Source organism: Salmo salar, chromosome 12 (assembly GCF_965601325.2).
Source record: "Salmo salar chromosome 12, fSalSal1, whole genome shotgun sequence".
NCBI classification, from domain to species: domain Eukaryota; kingdom Metazoa; phylum Chordata; class Actinopteri; order Salmoniformes; family Salmonidae; genus Salmo; species Salmo salar.
Genome location: NC_138302.1, coordinates 67,443,094 through 67,460,941, shown reverse-complemented (window position 1 = coordinate 67,460,941; position 17,848 = coordinate 67,443,094). Strand labels below are relative to the sequence as shown.

Below are 17,848 nucleotides of genomic sequence, written 5' to 3'. Positions count from 1 at the left end.
CTCTATGTCCCCTATCCTCCCGGCCGGCTCGGTCCTCCCCTCCTGCTCCGTGGCTTGACGACTCATTGCGAGCTCACAGAACAGGGCTCCGGGCAGCCGAGCGGAAATGGAGGAAAACTAGCCTCCCTGCGGACCTGGCATCTTTTCACTCCCTCCTCTCTACATTTTCTTCCTCTGTTTCTGCTGCTAAAGCCACTTTCTACGACTCTAAATTCCAAGCATCTGCCTCTAACCCTAGGAAGTTCTTTGCCACCTTCTCCTCCCTCCTTTTCCTCCTTCCCCTCCCCCCCTCCTCCCTCTCTGCGGATGACTTCGTCAACCATTTTGAAAAGAAGGTTGACGACATCCGATCCTCGTTTGTTAAGTCAAACGACACCGCGGGTCCTGCTCACATTGCCCTCCCCTATGCTTTGACCTCTTTCTCCCCTCTCTCTCCAGATGAAATCTTGCGACTTGTGACGGCCGGCCGCCCAACAACCTGCCTGCTTGACCCTATCCCCTCCTGTCTTCTCCAGACCATTTCCGGAGACCTTCTCCCCTACCTCACCTTGCTCATCAACTCATCCTTGACCGCTGGCTACGTCCCTTCCGTCTTCAAGAGAGCGAGAGTTGCACCCCTTCTCAAAAAACTTACACTCGATCCCAACAACTACAGACCAGTATCCCTTCTTTCTTTTCTCTCCAAAACTCTTGAGCATGCCGTCCTTGGCCAGCTCTCTTGCTATCTCTCTCAGAATGACCTTCTTGATCCAAATCAGACAGGTTTCAAGACTGGTCATTCAGCTGAGACTGCTCTTCTCTGTGTCACGGAGGCTCTCCGCACTGCTAAAGCTAACTCTCTCTCCTCTGTTCTCATCCTTCTAGACCTATCTGCTGCCTTTGATACTGTGAACCATCAGATCCTCCTCTCCACCCTCTCCGAGTTGGGCATCTCCGGCGTGGCTCACTCTTGGATTGCGTCCTACCTGACAGGTCGCTCCTACCAGGTGGCGTGGCGAGAATCCGTCTCCGCACCACATGCTCTCACCACTGGTGTCCCCCAGGGCTCAGTTCTAGGCCCTCTCCTATTCTCGCTATACACCAAGTCACTTGGATCTGTCATATCCTCACATGGTCTCTCCTATCATTGCTACGCAGACGACACACAATTAATCTTCTCCTTTCCCCCTTCTGATAACCAGGTGGCGAATCGCATCTCTGCATGTCTGGCAGACATATCAGTGTGGATGACGGATCACCACCTCAAGCTGACCCTCGGCAAGACGGAGCTGCTCTTCCTCCCGGGGAAGGACTGCCCGTTCCATGATCTCGCCATCACGGTTGACAACTCCATTGTGTCCTCCTCCCAGAGTGCTAAGAGCCTTGGCGTGACCCTGGACAACACCCTGTCGTTCTCCGCTAACATCAAGGTGGTGACCCGATCCTGTAGGTTCATGCTCTACAACATTCGCAGAGTACGACTCTGCCTTACACAGGAAGCGGCGCAGGTCCTAATCCAGGCACTTGTCATCTCCCGTCTGGATTACTGCAACTCGCTGCTGGCGGGGCTCCCTGCCTGTGCCAATAAACCCCTACAACTCATCCAGAACGCCGCAGCCCGTCTGGTGTTCAACCTTCCCAAGTTCTCTCACGTCACCCCGCTCGTCCACACACTCCACTGGCTTCCAGTTGAAGCCAAGACCATGGTGCTTGCCTACGGAGCTGTGAGGGGAACGGCACCTCCGTACCTTCAGGCTCTGATCAGTCCCTACACCCAAAGAAGGGCACTGCGTTCATCCACCTCTGGCCTGCTCGCCTCCCTACCTCTGCAGAAGCACAGTTCCCACTCAGCCCAGTCAAAACTGTTCGCTGCTCTGGCACCCCAATGGTGGAACAAGCTCCCCCACGACGCCAGGACAGCGGAGTCAATCACCACCTTCCGGAGACACCTGAAACCCCACCTCTTTAAGGAATACCTGGGATAGGATAAAGTAATCCTTCTACCCCCCCCCCCCAAAAAAAAGATATAGATGTACTATTGTAAAGTGGTTGTTCCACTGGATATCATAAGGTGAATGCACCAATTTGTAAGTCGCTCTGGATAAGAGCGTCTGCTAAATGACGCAAATGTAATGTAAATGATTGATTTTAAACATCGTTTGACATGTTTCTATGAACTTGACTTTTCGTATGGGTGTTGAGAGCGCGCTTTGTGCCTTTGGATTACTTAACTAAATGCACCAACAAAAATAAGATTTTTGGACATAAAGAGGGACATTATTGAACAAAACGAACATTAATTGTGTAACATGGAGTCCTGTGAGTTCCACCAGATGAAGATCATCAAAGGTAAGTGATTAATTTAATCGCTATTTCTGACTTTTGTGAGTCCTCTCCTTGGCTGGAAAATGTCTGTATGGTGTTTTGTAGCTAGGCGCTGTCCTAACATAATCGCATGGTGTGCTTTTGCCAGAAAGCCTTTTTGAAATCTGACACAGCGGCTGGATTAACAAGAAGTGTATCTTTAATCCTATGTATAACACTTGTATCTTTCATCAATGTTTATGATGAGTATTTCTGTAATTTGATTTGGCTCTCTGCAATTTCACCGGATGTCATTTGAGACAATGCATTACTGAACATAACGCGCCAATTTAAACTGAGGTTTTTGGACATAAAGAGGGACATTATCGAACAAAACAAACATTTATTGTGTAACATGGAGTCCTGGTAGTGCCACCAGATTAAGATCATCAAAGGTTAGTGATAAGAGAATTATCTAATAAAGGTAAATGAATAAAGAATCCATTATTAATTAGTAGTTATGTAGCATGGGTAATGAATAATTAAAGTACTGAACGTTAGTCCCATAAGGTCTAGTAGAGACCCGGAAGGGAGAGAAGTGTATGTGTGTGTGTGTGTGTGTGTGTGATTAGTGGGTCTAAGGGAACTGTAGACATGTGTGTGTGTGTGAAGAGACCGGGAGTAGCCTTCAAGGTTCTCCTAATCTCGGGGGAAAGGAACAGGCAGCGCTGGATGGTGATTAACAGTGGTGGGAAGTCAGGGGAGGGATACTATTCACCTACTGTTTGTGTGGAGGTGTGTGCGTAAGCGGAGAGAGAGGATAAAATGACCTTCTTTGTTAATGTTGGGCAGAACGTTCTCTGAGTAAACCGTACGAACCTTTTGCAGAAAGCTGAGTCCTTGCCTAATTATTCTTTACCCAGTGTCTTACAAACCTTAGGCATTAGTCAAGGCTTATTGATTGTTAATTATTATCATGGGGATAAAATAATTCCCATGACAGCTAGTGATTCATTTAATCACTATTTCTGACTTTTGTGAGTCCTCTCCTTGGCTGTGAAATGTCTGTAGGGTTTCTTGTGGCTAGGCGCTGTCCTAACATAATCGCATGGTGTGCTTTCGCCGTAAAGCCTTTTTGAAATCGGACACTGTGGTTGGATTAACAAGAAGTGTATCTTTAAAATGGTGTATAATACTTGTATGTTTGAGGAATTTTAATTATGGGATTTCTGTTGTTTGAATTTGGCGCCCTGCAATTTCACTGACTGTTGTCGAGGTGGGACGCTAGCGTCCCAATGATACCAGAGAGGTTAAGGGCAGAGAAAGCTTGTTGGACACTAACAAAGCTTTGTTGTAGAGCGTTTAAGAACAAAATCCGGGAAGGGGCCAGCTGAGTATAAGACTGCATATAAATGGATGAGAGAGCTTCCTACTGCCTGAGCTATGTTGTTGATGTAAATTGAGAAGAGCGTGGGGTCTAGGATCGAGTCTTGGGGTACTCCCTTGGTGACATACTCCTTAGCCGGCCCACAAGAATGGAATGGTCTACCGTATCAAAAGCTTTGGCCAAGTCAATAAAAACATTAATTAGAATCAAGGACAATAGTGACATCATTTAGGACCTTTAAGTTGCAGTGAACCAGATGTTTTTTTGGGGTCCTTTAGCACCTCAGACTCAGTGACTGCCTGCAGGGAGAAACTTTGTAGTTGGACAGGGGGAAAAGAGTGAGCAGGCAACGGGAGTAGGTGTCACACCCGCTTGGGAGAAGCTTTTTTCAGGAGGCAGAATCCTTGTAAAAAATCCCAGCTAACGTAGCTAGCAAGTCTCTGTCCACCGTTTTTATTTGTTTATTTTTTTTTGTACATGCAATCGGAGAGCATCCTCCACCACATTTACAGTATACTGAACAAAAATATAAACATGCCACAATTTAAGATTTTACTGAGGTACAGACTTCATAACAGTGTGTTATGTGAATGTATTGTAATGTTTAAAAAAATGTATAAACTGCCTTAATTTTGCTGGACCCCAAGGCAGCAGCTAATGGGGATCCATAATAAATACAAATAAGGAAATCAGTCAATTAAAATAAATTCATTAAGTCCTAATCTATGGGTTTACCATGTTTGGGAATACAGATATGCATCTGCTGGTCATAGATACCTTAAAAAAAAGGTTGGGTCGTGGATCAGAAAACCAGTCAGTATTTGGTGTGACCACCATTCTCCTCAATCAGAGCGACACATCTCCTTCGTATAGATTTGATCAGGCTGTTGATTGTAGCCTGTAGAATGTTGTCCCACTCCTTTTCAATGGCTGTTCGATGTTGCTGGTTATTGGCGGGAACTGGAACATGCTATCGTACATGTCGATCCAGAGCATCCCAAACATGCTCAAGGGTGACATGTCTGGTGAGTGTGCAGCCATGGAAGAACTGGGACATTTTCAGGACTTGTGTACAGATCCTTGCGACATGGGGGCATGCATTATCATGCTGAAACATGAGGTGATGGCGGCGGCTGAATGGCACGACAATGGGCCTCAGGATCTCATCACGGAGCATTCAAATTGCCATCGATAAAATGTAATTGTGTTCGTTGTCTGTGGTTTATGCCTGCCCATACCGTAACCTCACCACCACCACGGGGCACTCTGTTCACAACATTGACGTCAGCAAACAGCTCGCCCACACGACGCCATACACGCTGTCTGCTATCTGCTCGGTACAGTTGAAAGCGGGATTCATCCATGAAGGGCACACTCCTACAGGGTGCCAGTGGCCATCGAAGGTGGTTACGACGCCGAACTGCAGTCAGGTCAAGACCCTGGTGAGGACGACGAGCACGCAAATGAGTTTCCCTGAAACGGTTTCTGACAGTTTGTGCAGAAATTCTTTGTTTGTGCAAACCCACAGTTTCATCTGCTGTCTGGGTGGCTGGTCTCAGACGGTCCTGCAGGTGAAGAAGCCGGATGTGGGGGTCCTGGGCTGGCATGGTTACACATAGTCTGCAGTTGTGAGGCCGGTTGGATGTACTGCCAAATTCTCTAAAACGATGTTGGAGGTGGCTTATGGTAGAGAAATTAACATCAAATTATCTGGCAACAGCTCTGGTGGACATTCCATAGGTCAGCATGCCAATTGCATGCTTCTTCAAAACTTGAGACATCAGTGGAATTGTGTTGTGTGACAAAACTGCACATTTTAGGGTGGCCTTTTATTGTCTCCAGCACAAGGTGCACCTGTGGAATGATCATGCTTCTTGATATGCCACACCTGTCAGGTAGATGGATTACCTTGGCAATGGAGAAATGCTCACTAACAGGGATGTAAACAAATATGTGCACAAAATTTAAGAGAAATACGCTTTTTGTGCGTATGGAAAATTCATGGGATCTTTTATTTCAGCTCATGAAACATGGGACCAACACTTTACATGTTGCGTTCATATTTTTGTTCCATGTACATTGACATTTTAGTAATTTGGCAGATGCGATACTAGCCTGAAGCTGAAAGCAAGAGGCAAAGCGAGAGGGTCGACTCCGCCCAAAAGCTGTCCGCGCAGAATGAGCAGATTTGTTCTGCTTAACGCTATAAGCAAGTGAGGTGTTTTTGTCTGGAGGGCAATGTGAAAGTGACAAATTTGTTTAAGCTGAAAGTGAATTGCTATTTTGATAGCTGAGGCTTATTTGATTTCATAATGCTTTGGTTGTTACGAGTGTATTGATACATTTTCTACAAAAGATCACTGGCTAGAATGTTCCCACCTGATCTCGCCTCCTCCCGCCTGCCTTTCACCTTTGCAGACATGTATTTCCATTGAGCGGCCAGTGGACCCATCAATATAATAGATCATCTTTGCATGAAATCCTTTCTCACTTCTTAATGGGACCTCTCCAAGGTTCAGATAAGACAAATGGTAACAGCTCCACTCACTGACTTTAACAGACCAATGAATGTACCAGAGAGCCACACAAGCCAGCAGAAGTGCTGCCCTCTGGGACTGGGGTTGGGCACCCCGAGTCTAGGGGTTGATTCTGGCCTGGGGAACAGTGGTACTCACATCTCTTCCTGGATCTCCTAGTTTCCCTGGGTCTCCCTGTAACACCAAGGGGAAAGGATTGAGAGACAACTAAAGACAGTAATGTTTATGTCATGTTCACAGTACCCTGAGAATCTACAGCTGTTGTAATGTCTGTATGACAGAGACAGAGGTACTGACCCTCAGGCCGGCCGCTCCTGGTGCCCCTGGTTTGCCATCCAGACCGTTGCGTCCATCCAGCCCAGACGCACCTCTCTCTCCCTACAGAGAGAAGCACACATGATGCATAGAGTATGATCAGAATAAGGGCTGCACAGTGGTTGTATTGGACCGGGGAACATTTTGCACAAGAGGATAAAACTCTACTACTACTGTGGAAAGGCAATTCAGTGCTCCAGCGTCGTTACTCAGAGTTAGTTCAATGTTTGAAAATGACTACGGTGAGGTATTTTTTAGGATGCAGAGCATGTGTGTATACAGTAGTAAGTTGCATGTCTCAGGCTGTGGTGATGTTGTGAGCAGGCCCCACTGAGCTTCATCCCACTGGGAATCTGCAGACTGGTAAACAGGATCCGGTGGAATGAAGGACAGCGCAACCTGCCAATCACCAGCCAGTTTGGAGAACCATATCCTATCAGGATTTGTCAATTACAAAATCTGCCTGTGTGAGAATGTGAGAAGTCACTGTAGTATGTGTTGTTCAGACCTTGTCTCCTGGGCCTCCTCTCTCTCCTGTGTCACCCTAGAGAAAAAGAAAGAAAGAGCAATGAGTGAAATAGAGAGAGGGTAGGTGAGCGGGATAGTGATTAGACAGACAGACAAACATAAGAGACAGACATACAGGCAGACAGGCAGACAGAAAGACAGACACACATGACAGACAGACAGTGACTTACTCTCGACCCTGGAGGTCCACGCTGTCCCTCGAGACCCTACACAGACAAACAACAGAGCAGGTGAGAGAGAGAAGACACAGGGTAAGAATTACACACACTACAGCACACAGACAGACAGACAGCCATCACAGGTCAGTATACTTCAGTAACCGACCGAAGCTTAGGCTTCTCAAAACACTAGATTTGGAAGGATAGCCCTGTAAGACTCTGCTTAAAGTTTAGAGGTAGTTAAGAGACAGTGACCCATCAAGGGTACTTATCTATTGAAAAAGTGTCATCCTACAAATACTTAGGTATATGGTTGGATGACAAGTTGTCCTTTAAACCCAATTAGAAATTGGGTTTTTATTTTCGTAAAAAGGCTTGCTTCCCCCTTAAGGCTAGAAAGGAGCCGAGTGGCGCAGTGGTCGGCACTGTATCTCAGCACTAGAGGCATTACTACAGACCCTGGTTTGATTCCAGGCTGTATCACAACCGACCGTGGTTGGGAGTCCCATAGGGCGGCGTACAATTGGCCCAGCATCGTCCGGGTTTGGCCGGGGTAGGCCGTCATTGTAAATAAGAATTTGTTCTTATCTGACTTACCTAGTTAAATAAAGGTTAGATAAGAGACATAGACAGCAGTCTTACTCACCCGGAGCCCCGCGGCCCCTGAGGACCCTGCCTCGCCCTTCTGACCTTTGCCCCCATGCTCTCCCGGGTCACCAGCATCTCCCTAGACACAGGAAGTGACATCAGACACTGGGAGGTTAGGTGTACTGAGAGAGAGCTGTGCTGTATACACACAAAGATGTGTTCGTACAATGTTAGAAGTAAGTAAGGGACATCTACATACCTTTTCTCCTCTTTCTCCTTTAAGCTTTTGCACTGTATCGCCCTGTAGAAGTTAGAGAGAGACAGAGAGGTGTAGGTAGCTATGTGGTTCTTGTGCTTGTAATACCATTTCTTTGGTATGATTCTCACAGGGACCATATTTGTTGACTGAAAGTCACATTTAGTCTCTGCTAAATGAACATATTGTTAAAGAGTTATAATCTTATCAGGACTCACCACTTTCCCTGGAGGTCCTGGGGGGCCTTGAGCTCCCTATTGTGTCATAAACAACATACAGTTTTGTTACTTTGAGCAGATTTGAACTATTATATCAGATTAGATTAGATAACAAACAGCATAACCTCTGACCTCAACTCCTTTCTCTCCTCTTGGTCCGATAGGTCCTGGGCTGCCCTGTGGATGACACACCATACACATCACACCACACACACACCAACTGTCACTACAGACAGACACCAACTGCTACTGTATTACTCACAGTAACCAACACAAATACTGACACATATAGAGTATCAGATCAATCAGGCAGAAGAGTGTCAGATGTGTGCCACATGAATTATTGACTTATTCATGGGTGTACAGAAGTGTCACGTCACAAACACGCGTCTCACATGTCTTCCATGCTCTCAATAACTATTACACAGAAGACACAGACAGTATATCAGCTCAATCTGTCAGAGGAGTGTCACATTGTCACATAAACATGTGTCTCACATTACGTCCGTGCTCTCCAGGGTCTCCCAGGTCTCCCTTCTCTCCTGCTCGTCCAGGCTGACCCGCAAGACCCTGAGGACGGGGGATAAAACCCACACAGATTGTGCTTAGTTACCATGGCAGTCCTAAAAATATCTTAGAAAAGACAGGAATAGCTGCACACTGATGGCTCCGATGCAAAATTGCATTTAATCAACGACAGCTAAGCGGTCTTCATCAGGGTTTCATCTGTCCTGACAACATCCACTTCATATCATGTAGGTCATGGTTCATCAAATCAAATCACATTTTATTGGTCACATACACGTGTTTAGCAGATGTTATTGCGAGTGTGGCGAATTGCTTGTGCTTCTTGTTCCGACAGAGCAGCAATATCTAACAAGTAATATCTAACAATTTCACAACACATACCTAATACACACAAATCTAAGTAAAGGAATGGAATAAAAATATATAAATATATGGATAAGCAATTTCACTGATTGATCATGACCTACATTAGTGATCAAGCACCATAGACAGTACAGCAAGACGATTCTGAAAAGAGGGCATAAAGGGAGTTTTTTGATGTTTTATAGTGCCCCCTCTCATTGAAGCCACGGAAATTCAAGGCCGACTGCGGTACTGCAGGCATTGTAAGCAGAAAACAGAATCCCCCATTATAGAGAATGGAAAAATGGCAATCTTCATGGTCAATCTTTGTGTAAATATACACTGAACAAAAATATAAACCCAACATGTAAAGTGTTGGTCCCATGTTTAATGAGCTGAAATAAAATATCCCAGACATTTTTCATACGCACAAAAAGCTAATTTCTCTCAAATGTTGTGCACAAAATTGTTCACATCCCTGTTAGTGAGCATTTCTTCTTTGCCAAGATAACTAATCCACCTGGCATGTCAAGAAGCTGATTAAACAGCATGATCATTACACAGGTTCACCTTGTGCTGGGGTCAATAAAAGGCCACTCTAAAATGTGCAGTTTAGTCACATAACACAATGCCACAGATGTCTCAAGTTTTAAGAGAGCGTGCAATTGACATGCTGACTGCAGGAATGTCCACCAGAGCTGTTGCCAGAGAATTTAATGTTAATTTGTCTACCATAAGCCAACTCCAACGTCATTTTTGAGAATTTGGCAGTACGTCCAAATCGCCTCACAACCGCAGACCACATGTATGGCATCGTGTGGGCAAGCTGATGTCGACGTTGTGAACAGAGAACAGAGTGCCCCATGGTGGAAGTGGGGTTATGCTATGGGCAGGCATAAACTACAGACAATGAACAGAAGTGCATTTTATCAATGGCAATTTGAATGCATAGAGATACCATGACGAGATCCTGAGGCCCATTGTATGGCACATTTTTTAATGGTATCTATGACCAAAAAATCTTATCTCTATTCCCAGTCATGTGAAATCCATAGATTAGGGCCAAATTAATTTATTTCAATTTACTGATTTCCTTATATGAACTGTAACTCAGAAAAATCTTTGAAATTGTTGCATGTTGCATTTATATTTTTTTGAAAATGATGCATGGTACAAAAAATGGTATGTCCTTGAACCGAATCTTTTAAACTCACACAGAATAAGATAAGGATAATTTAGTTGCTCATGGCAGCCTGCAGTACACCGGTCGGCCTTCAACAATGAGAGGTGGCAGCACTGAGCAAGCCTGCAACGCCCATTCCTGGAGTAGCTCAAACGGTGCATGTTATGTCTCCGTGAGACGCCATCTTAACCGACTTCTTTTGGCTTCAATATGCTATTGGAATGAATGGTGTCATGTGATCAATGGCTCTGTCCATTCATTTACACCATTCATTGGTTGTATGTAACACAGACATATGACTACTCACCCTAAGTCCTCTCTCCCCTGCCTTCCCTGGGAGTCCAGACTCCCCCTGGTGGAGAGAGCGAGAACATACGGAAAATTAGAGAGACCGATGGAGGAGAGGAAGAGGGGAAGGAGGAGGTGAGGAAGACATAGAAACAGATAAATACTATTCTATTGTCTGCTATTGTCTCTAGTCTCCACCAATCCCCTGTCAGATGAGCAGAGGGTCTGAGGCGTGACTGAATCATATGACAATAATACACATCTCTCACTCACCAATATTAATAAAGAGAATGGGTGCCAGAGAGAGAGAAGTGGCATTCAAACATGGAACACTTTGAATGGAACTGATAGAATCAGATAAGGGAATAAGGGAGCGACAGAGAGAGACAGAGAGAGAGTGAGAGAAAGAGAGATAGAGACAGAAACAGATCGCGAGACAGAGCGAGCGAGCGAACTTTGGAACTTTTATGAGTGAAATGTTTACAGTAAATGTATTAATTGTTTATTTCACATTTGTTTATTACCTATTCCACTTGCTTTGGCAATGTAAAAATATGTTTCCAATGCCAATAAAGCCCTTAAACTGAATTGAAAGAGAAAGAGAGAGAGAGAGAAAAAGAGGTATCATGGTTTGTCACAGGACAAAGTATATATAGAGAGCTGGATGGAGAGATTGTTTCTTACGGGAGTGCCTTCGTCGCCCTTGTCTCCTTTGGCTCCCTGTAAAACACAGTGATCCATAATTCAGTCCCACCACAGTGACCACAGTGACACAGTCAAAATACATCAAACTTTTAAAACTGAACCCCACAACATCACATAGGGAAATGGGAAGTATTCAGACCCTTCCCCTTTTCCACATTTTGTTGCGTTACAGCCTTATTATAAAATTGATTAAATACAATTTTTCCTCATCAATCTACACACAATACCCTATAATGACAACGCGAAAACAAGTTTAGAACACTCCTTAGCACATTACTTAAAAATAAAAACAAACTTTATTTACATAAGTATTCAGACCCTTTGATATGACACTCGAAATTGAGCTCTGGTGCATCCTGTTTTCAATTGATCATCCTTGAGATGTTTCTACAACTTGATTGGAGTCCAGCTGTGGTAAATTCAATTGATTGGACATGATTTGGAAAGGCACACACCTGTCTATATAAGGTCCCACAGTTGACAATGCATGTCAGAGCAAAAACCAAGCCATGAGGTTGAAGGAATTGACCATAGAGCTCCAAGACAGAATTGTGTCGAGACACAGATCTGGGGAAGGGTACCAAAAAATGTCTGCAACCTTGAAGGTCCCCAAGAACACAGTGGCCTCCATCATTCTTAAACGGAAGACATTTGAAACCACCAAGACTCTTCCTAGAGCTGGCCACCCAGCCAAACTGAGCAATCGGGAGAGCAGGGCTTTGGTCAGGGAGGTGATCAAGAACCCAATGGTCACTCTGTGGAGATGGAAGAACCTTAAAGAAGGACAACCATCTCTGCAGCACTCCCCCAATTAGGCTTTTATGGTAGAGTGGCCAGACAGAAGCCACTACTCAGTAAAAGGCACATGACAACCCACTTGGAGTTTGCCAAAAGGCACCTAAAGGACTCTTAGACCATGAGAAACAAGATTCTCTGGTCTGATGAAACCAAGATTGAACTATTCGGCCTGAATGCCAAGCATCACGCCTGGAGGAAACCTGGCACCATCTCTACGGTGAAGCATGGTGGTGGCAGCATCATGCTGTGGGGATGTTTTTCAGAGGTAGGGAATGGGAGACTAGTCTGGATCGAGGGAAAGATGAACGGAGCAAAGTACAGAGAGATCCTTGATGAAGAGGTTCACCTACCAACAGGACAACGACCCTAAACACACAGCCAAGACAACGCAGGAGTGGCTTTGGGACAAGTATTTGGAATGTCCTTGAGTGGCCCAGCCAGAGCCCGGACTTGAACCCGATCGAACATCTCTGGAGAGACCTGAAAATAGCTGTCCAGCGACGCTCCCCATCCAACCTGACAGAGCTTGAGAGGATCTGCAGAGAAGAATGGGAGAAACTCCCCAAATACAGGTGTGCCAAGCTTGTAGCGTCATACCCAAGAAGACTTGAGGCTGTAATCGCTGCCAAAGGTGCTTCAACAAAGTACTGAGTAAAGGGTCTGAATACTAAGGTTGTAACAAATTTCTAAAAATCAGTTTTTACTTTGACATTGAGTGTAGATTGATGAGGGGGAAAAACGATTTAATTAATTTTAGAATAAGATTGTAACGTAACAAAATGTGGGAAAAAAGTCAAGGGGGTTTGAATAATTCCTGAATGCACTGTATACAGAAAAGAGATTGCGGTAGACATGAAATAGACTTAGTAGTAGTAGTAGTAGCAGTAGTATTGTTTGTGTATTATTCCAAAAAGTAGTTGTAGTAATAGTCATTAGTGGTGATGTACCTCTAGTGTCATCAGGGTATGAGGGGGAGAGAGATAGAAAGAAAGCCTTATATGACTGGTTAGGTCATCGTTATATCATAGCAACACTTACACAACAAAGAGGTCAGAGTTAGACACACTGTATTAGTACAGTTATTAGTTGCACTGGAATGGCAGTATGACATTCATTCCCTTTGTGGTACAGTCTTGAATAACATACTAATAGTTTAATTGTCGATCGCGATCTCCAAGCCATTCCTAGTCGATCACCAAACATTTCTGTAAAAAACCCAACATTAAAGCCTTGCGTTCCAATTTTTTTACATTTTGTTTCACTCTGTTGGTGGTAGATGCACTTGATTCAGCAGCCCTGGTGCCGGGAAGGCAAATGTTCACATTTTGAACCATTTCATGCAGAACTTCGCCTACCCTTCGCCTACCCTTGTCAGGCCCAGAGGGAAAATCAAGTGCACTTATAGGCCTACCGCTGGCCAATCAGATAGCTCAGATCACCATGTCTGCACAGTTTCCTCACACTATAGACTGTAAAAAGAAGCCTCGAAAAGATTGCAAAACATTTAAAACCATGACTAGAGAGAGACTCAACGAAAACAGCTGCTGATTTTATGAGTAAGTTCATGTTTAACTTGTTATTCAGCACTGCCAATACTTTGTTCAACGCAAAAAAAGTTGGCTATATCAGTCTGCTAATTACACAACTAGGACCACTTTGTTTGCCCGCAAAACAGTCAGCTATATCGGTCCGTTAATACAGGACTAGTAAAGGCCCAGTGCACTACTTTTGTAAGAATAAAACAAATATATATATATATATATATATATATATATATATATACAAAAATGTACATTCTGACTTTTCAGGGGGTGCTGCAGCAACCTCAGTATCCCTACTTCCCGCGGCTATGTTTAAGTTGTTATTATAGGCAGCTTGTCTTTTTTTATATCAAGGAATATTTCACTTTCTCTGGTCATAGGAGTAACAACATGAATTGGTGCATGAAGCACAAATAATGCAGTGTGACTTAAGTTTTGCCATCAGCTAAAAGTCTGTCCCTTTTTCTCATGGAGGGAAGGAGAGAGGCGGGACGGTGAGTCGGGTGAGAGGCAGCCTCACCGCTGTTCCCTCCCTCCTCTCAGACTGACCATCAGATGCAGGGCATCAGTCCAGCAAAAAAAACAATTTATTATGCTCACTCAGCTGTGCCTCACAAGTAATACAACATACAATCTATTACCAGTGTGATAACATACTTACAATTTTGAAATATAATGTCAAAATGGTCTGAGAAGAACAACATTGGCAGGGCAATTCAAGCGTAGCCAAAATGAGGGTGATGATGTATTGGGCCTGTAGCATACTGCACGAACCTCATCGCTGCAGAACTGTTTTTAATTGGTTAATGTTGCATAGGCTTACATTTTGGAAGTCATGTTTTTAAAGAAATCTGAGCGGTAGATCTCGGGTTGCATTTTGACTCAGAAAGTGATTCTGGCTCAGAAAAGGTTGGTGACTACTGCTGTAGGTTGATTGAACTGGAGAAATAAAAGTGTAGACGTAACCAGGTAATGGGCCCAGTAGTGAAGAAGCAGAGTTTGAGAAAATACAATAGCTATAACATAATAGTTGTATAGATATAACAGAGTAGTAGTATTAGAGTGATAACAGGTCATTAGCGCAGTAAGTGACTACTATTGAAACTGGGATTATTTGCATTGGGTGCGTGATAGTATAACATGCAGGGGTTTGGCAGAGGTGAAAAGCTCCAGGGTCGAATGGGTAGTGTCTCAGACCTCTTTCCCTGGGATGCCATTCTTTCCTGCAGGTCCGGCCCGTCCTGTCTCCCCTCTCTCTCCTGGTTCACCTGAATCTCCCTACAATAGGAACACATTGATATCAGCTGGACACGACACAGTAGTTTTACTATAAGAAAGCTACGAATTACTTACAAGAATGTACAAGTTACTTTATGAGAAAGCAACACTGATCCAACAGAAATACTAAATAGAAGTTAAAATAAAAAAAGACAAAAGCCAGTCAAAGCATGTGTCTCACCTTGATCCCCATTCTTCCAGCTAAGCCAGAGAGTCCCTGAAGGGGAAAGAACATGTTTATGTGTTTACAGACTCTCAGTCTGAGTATGTAGGACATGACCTACATGCTGAGCATCTTTCAGCAGCTACACAGGGAAGCTCAATGAATGATACATATGTTTTACAATATACCTTTGGGGCTTTCTGCAGACACAGTACCAGTCAAAAGTTGAGACAAACCTACTCATTCAAGGGTTTTTCTTTATTTTGACTATTTTCTATATTGTAGAATAATAGTGAAGACATCAAAACTATGTTAAACAAATCAGAACGACAGATTTATACCTTGTCAGCTCGGGGATTCGATCTAGCAACCTTTCTGTTACTGGCCCAACACTAACCACTAGGCTACCTACCACCCCTTAATGAGGTAGTCACCTGGAATGCATTTCAATTAACAGGTGTGCCTTGTTAAAAATGTATTTCTGGAATTTCATTCCTTCTTAAGAATCTAAAATATAGAACACTTTTTTGGTTACTACATGATTCCATATGTGTTATTTCATAGTTTTAAGGTCTTCACTATTATTCTACAATATAGAACAAAATAAAGAAAAAACTGTATATCAAGGAGATTTGTAGCTTAGATAAAGACTGATAAATTATCACAGCTTCCTCTGAACTCACCCGATCCCCCTGCTCTCCTTTAGATCCAGCCTGGCCAGGAGAGCCAGCACCTGGGGATCCCTGGAAGAATGAAAGAGGAGGGAAATTAGAGAATGAGAGACAGTGAGGAACAGAAAGACAGATGAACAGCATAAAACATCGATACCCGCTTGCATAGAGAACATCATTAAATCCCCTGTACACACACACACCACCGAAGGGCATGGAGTGCCAGTTTCCTGCAGAGCACCATCATGTAACCTGTGGGTACCAACTCACTTTTTCACCTTTCTGGGCTGAATCGCCCTTCTGGCCCCTGGGCCCCTCTGGACCTGGCAGACCCGGCTCACCCTGAGGGAAGAGAGGAGAGGGGGAAGAGAGAATGAGTCTATGGAGAAAGTGTTGTAACTGTGTCCAGTACATCAACATATCAACCATTAATATGGAGATGGGAAGTATGAGGAAGTAAAAGTGGGAAACTTGCCTGTTCACCTTTCTTCCCACTTAATCCTGGCCCCTGGATGTGTAGAAATATTCAAAAGGAGGAAATATCATTACATTGACCAACACTGACCAATACTGATCTCTGCCTTTTCAATTACTGTAGAGAAGTACTTCCATAAAAATCCATAAAAAGAAATCATATCGGTCCATCTAACGATGAGGCATCAAAATAAACCATGTATGTGGTGACTCACACTCCGGCCAGGTTCTCCTTTAGCGCCCTCACTGCCCTGGAGACAGACAGGTTAGGGTGTTTTTATCTGATGTTCATCTGTGTTTAGTTGATGTCATTGTTCTGATTACATAGTTCACTCATGTTTATTTTGTGGAGATTCACTTTAAATGATCAGAGTCAGTCAGACTGTATTAGCCTCACCTTCTCCCCTGGTAGTCCACTGGCGCCAGGCAAACCCTGTGAGCAAGTTAACACACACTTACTCACATACACACACATGACTCACACATGGTAATAAAATATCACAAATATCTAAAGCCTCTGCATGTATCATCAAATCCTATAACTGAACAACATCAATCAATAGTGGTGGGTCACGATGTGAAGATCATGTAGAGGTACAGTAAGACATGGTTACTCACCCTCAGGCCTGGAGCCCCTGTAGAGCCTGGCTGTCCACTCTCCCCCTGAAACACACAGCGCCACACTGTGGTCAGAACAACACACTGCATGACAACCCTCAGCAGGCATTTCCGATACCTGTGACCTTCATGCTAATACAAATGGATTCGGTTCAGTGTAGGAGTAGAAGTGAGCGAGCGAGGATAAACTCTAGTGAACACATGAAAACGGAAAACAAATGTGAAATTCATATACTGTAGCTGTATAATCTCTAGCTTCATGGTCATGAACAAGGTCACAGTGAAAAGAGGCATAACCAAATGCATGGTACTGTACTCACCCTCTCCGCTGCCAAGCCAGCAGGTCCTCTCTCCCCCTGGAAAGACAACACAGTCAGTTACAACCCACAGCAGACAAACCAGTTTAACAGCAGCAGTCTAACTGGGTTAGAGGGGCTGTATCCATACTCACCCTGTCACCTTGTGATCCAGGCTCACCTGGCTGGCCCCGGTCCCCCTGAGAAGACAGAGAGAGCAGGGTCATCCATCCACCCAAACCCACCCAACCACCCAAATATACATTCTATCATACATTCTAGTCCCAAACATGGAGATTTGATTCAATGTTTTGCATTGTCTTACCTTGAGTCCAATGCTTCCAGCAGGGCCACGGGGACCCTAAAACACACAAACGTGTTGGAATATGTTGTACATGACTTGAGTATGTCCTTCATTTTACAGTAACAAGATAAGTATGTATGCATGTATGTACTGTACAAATTTATGTGGACACCCTTTCAGATTAGTGGATTCGGCTATTTCAGCCACACCCATTGCTGACAGGTATATTAAATCACAAGCACACAGCCATGCAATCGCCATAGACAAACATTGGCAGTAGAATGGCCTTACTGAAGAAAGAGCTCAGTGACTTTCAACATGGCACCGTCATAGCATGCCACCTTTTCAACAAGTCAGTTCGTCAAATTTCAACCCTGCTAGAGATACCC

At 44.2% G+C, this 17,848-nt stretch overlaps 1 protein-coding gene across 2 annotated transcripts in view; it reads right to left on the bottom strand.

The window, feature by feature from the left end:
* Positions 1-17,848, bottom strand: part of LOC106565565 (collagen alpha-1(VII) chain-like) — a 93,092-nt gene that overhangs the window by 26,881 nt on the left and 48,363 nt on the right. For both annotated transcript variants that reach the window (XM_014132828.3, XM_045691645.2), the window contains exons 43-64: positions 17,481-17,516; positions 17,311-17,355; positions 17,180-17,215; positions 16,860-16,904; positions 16,639-16,674; positions 16,457-16,492; positions 16,243-16,275; positions 16,038-16,109; positions 15,780-15,839; positions 15,115-15,150; positions 14,853-14,933; positions 11,296-11,331; positions 10,631-10,675; positions 8,769-8,840; positions 8,403-8,447; positions 8,271-8,306; positions 8,056-8,097; positions 7,855-7,935; positions 7,221-7,256; positions 7,031-7,066; positions 6,505-6,585; positions 6,346-6,381 (exon numbers count right to left, since the gene is read on the bottom strand). In XM_014132828.3, the coding sequence (XP_013988303.3) occupies positions 6,346-6,381; positions 6,505-6,585; positions 7,031-7,066; positions 7,221-7,256; positions 7,855-7,935; positions 8,056-8,097; positions 8,271-8,306; positions 8,403-8,447; positions 8,769-8,840; positions 10,631-10,675; positions 11,296-11,331; positions 14,853-14,933; positions 15,115-15,150; positions 15,780-15,839; positions 16,038-16,109; positions 16,243-16,275; positions 16,457-16,492; positions 16,639-16,674; positions 16,860-16,904; positions 17,180-17,215; positions 17,311-17,355; positions 17,481-17,516 (1,062 nt within the window). The remainder of the gene's footprint in view (positions 1-6,345; positions 6,382-6,504; positions 6,586-7,030; positions 7,067-7,220; positions 7,257-7,854; positions 7,936-8,055; positions 8,098-8,270; positions 8,307-8,402; positions 8,448-8,768; positions 8,841-10,630; positions 10,676-11,295; positions 11,332-14,852; positions 14,934-15,114; positions 15,151-15,779; positions 15,840-16,037; positions 16,110-16,242; positions 16,276-16,456; positions 16,493-16,638; positions 16,675-16,859; positions 16,905-17,179; positions 17,216-17,310; positions 17,356-17,480; positions 17,517-17,848) is intronic.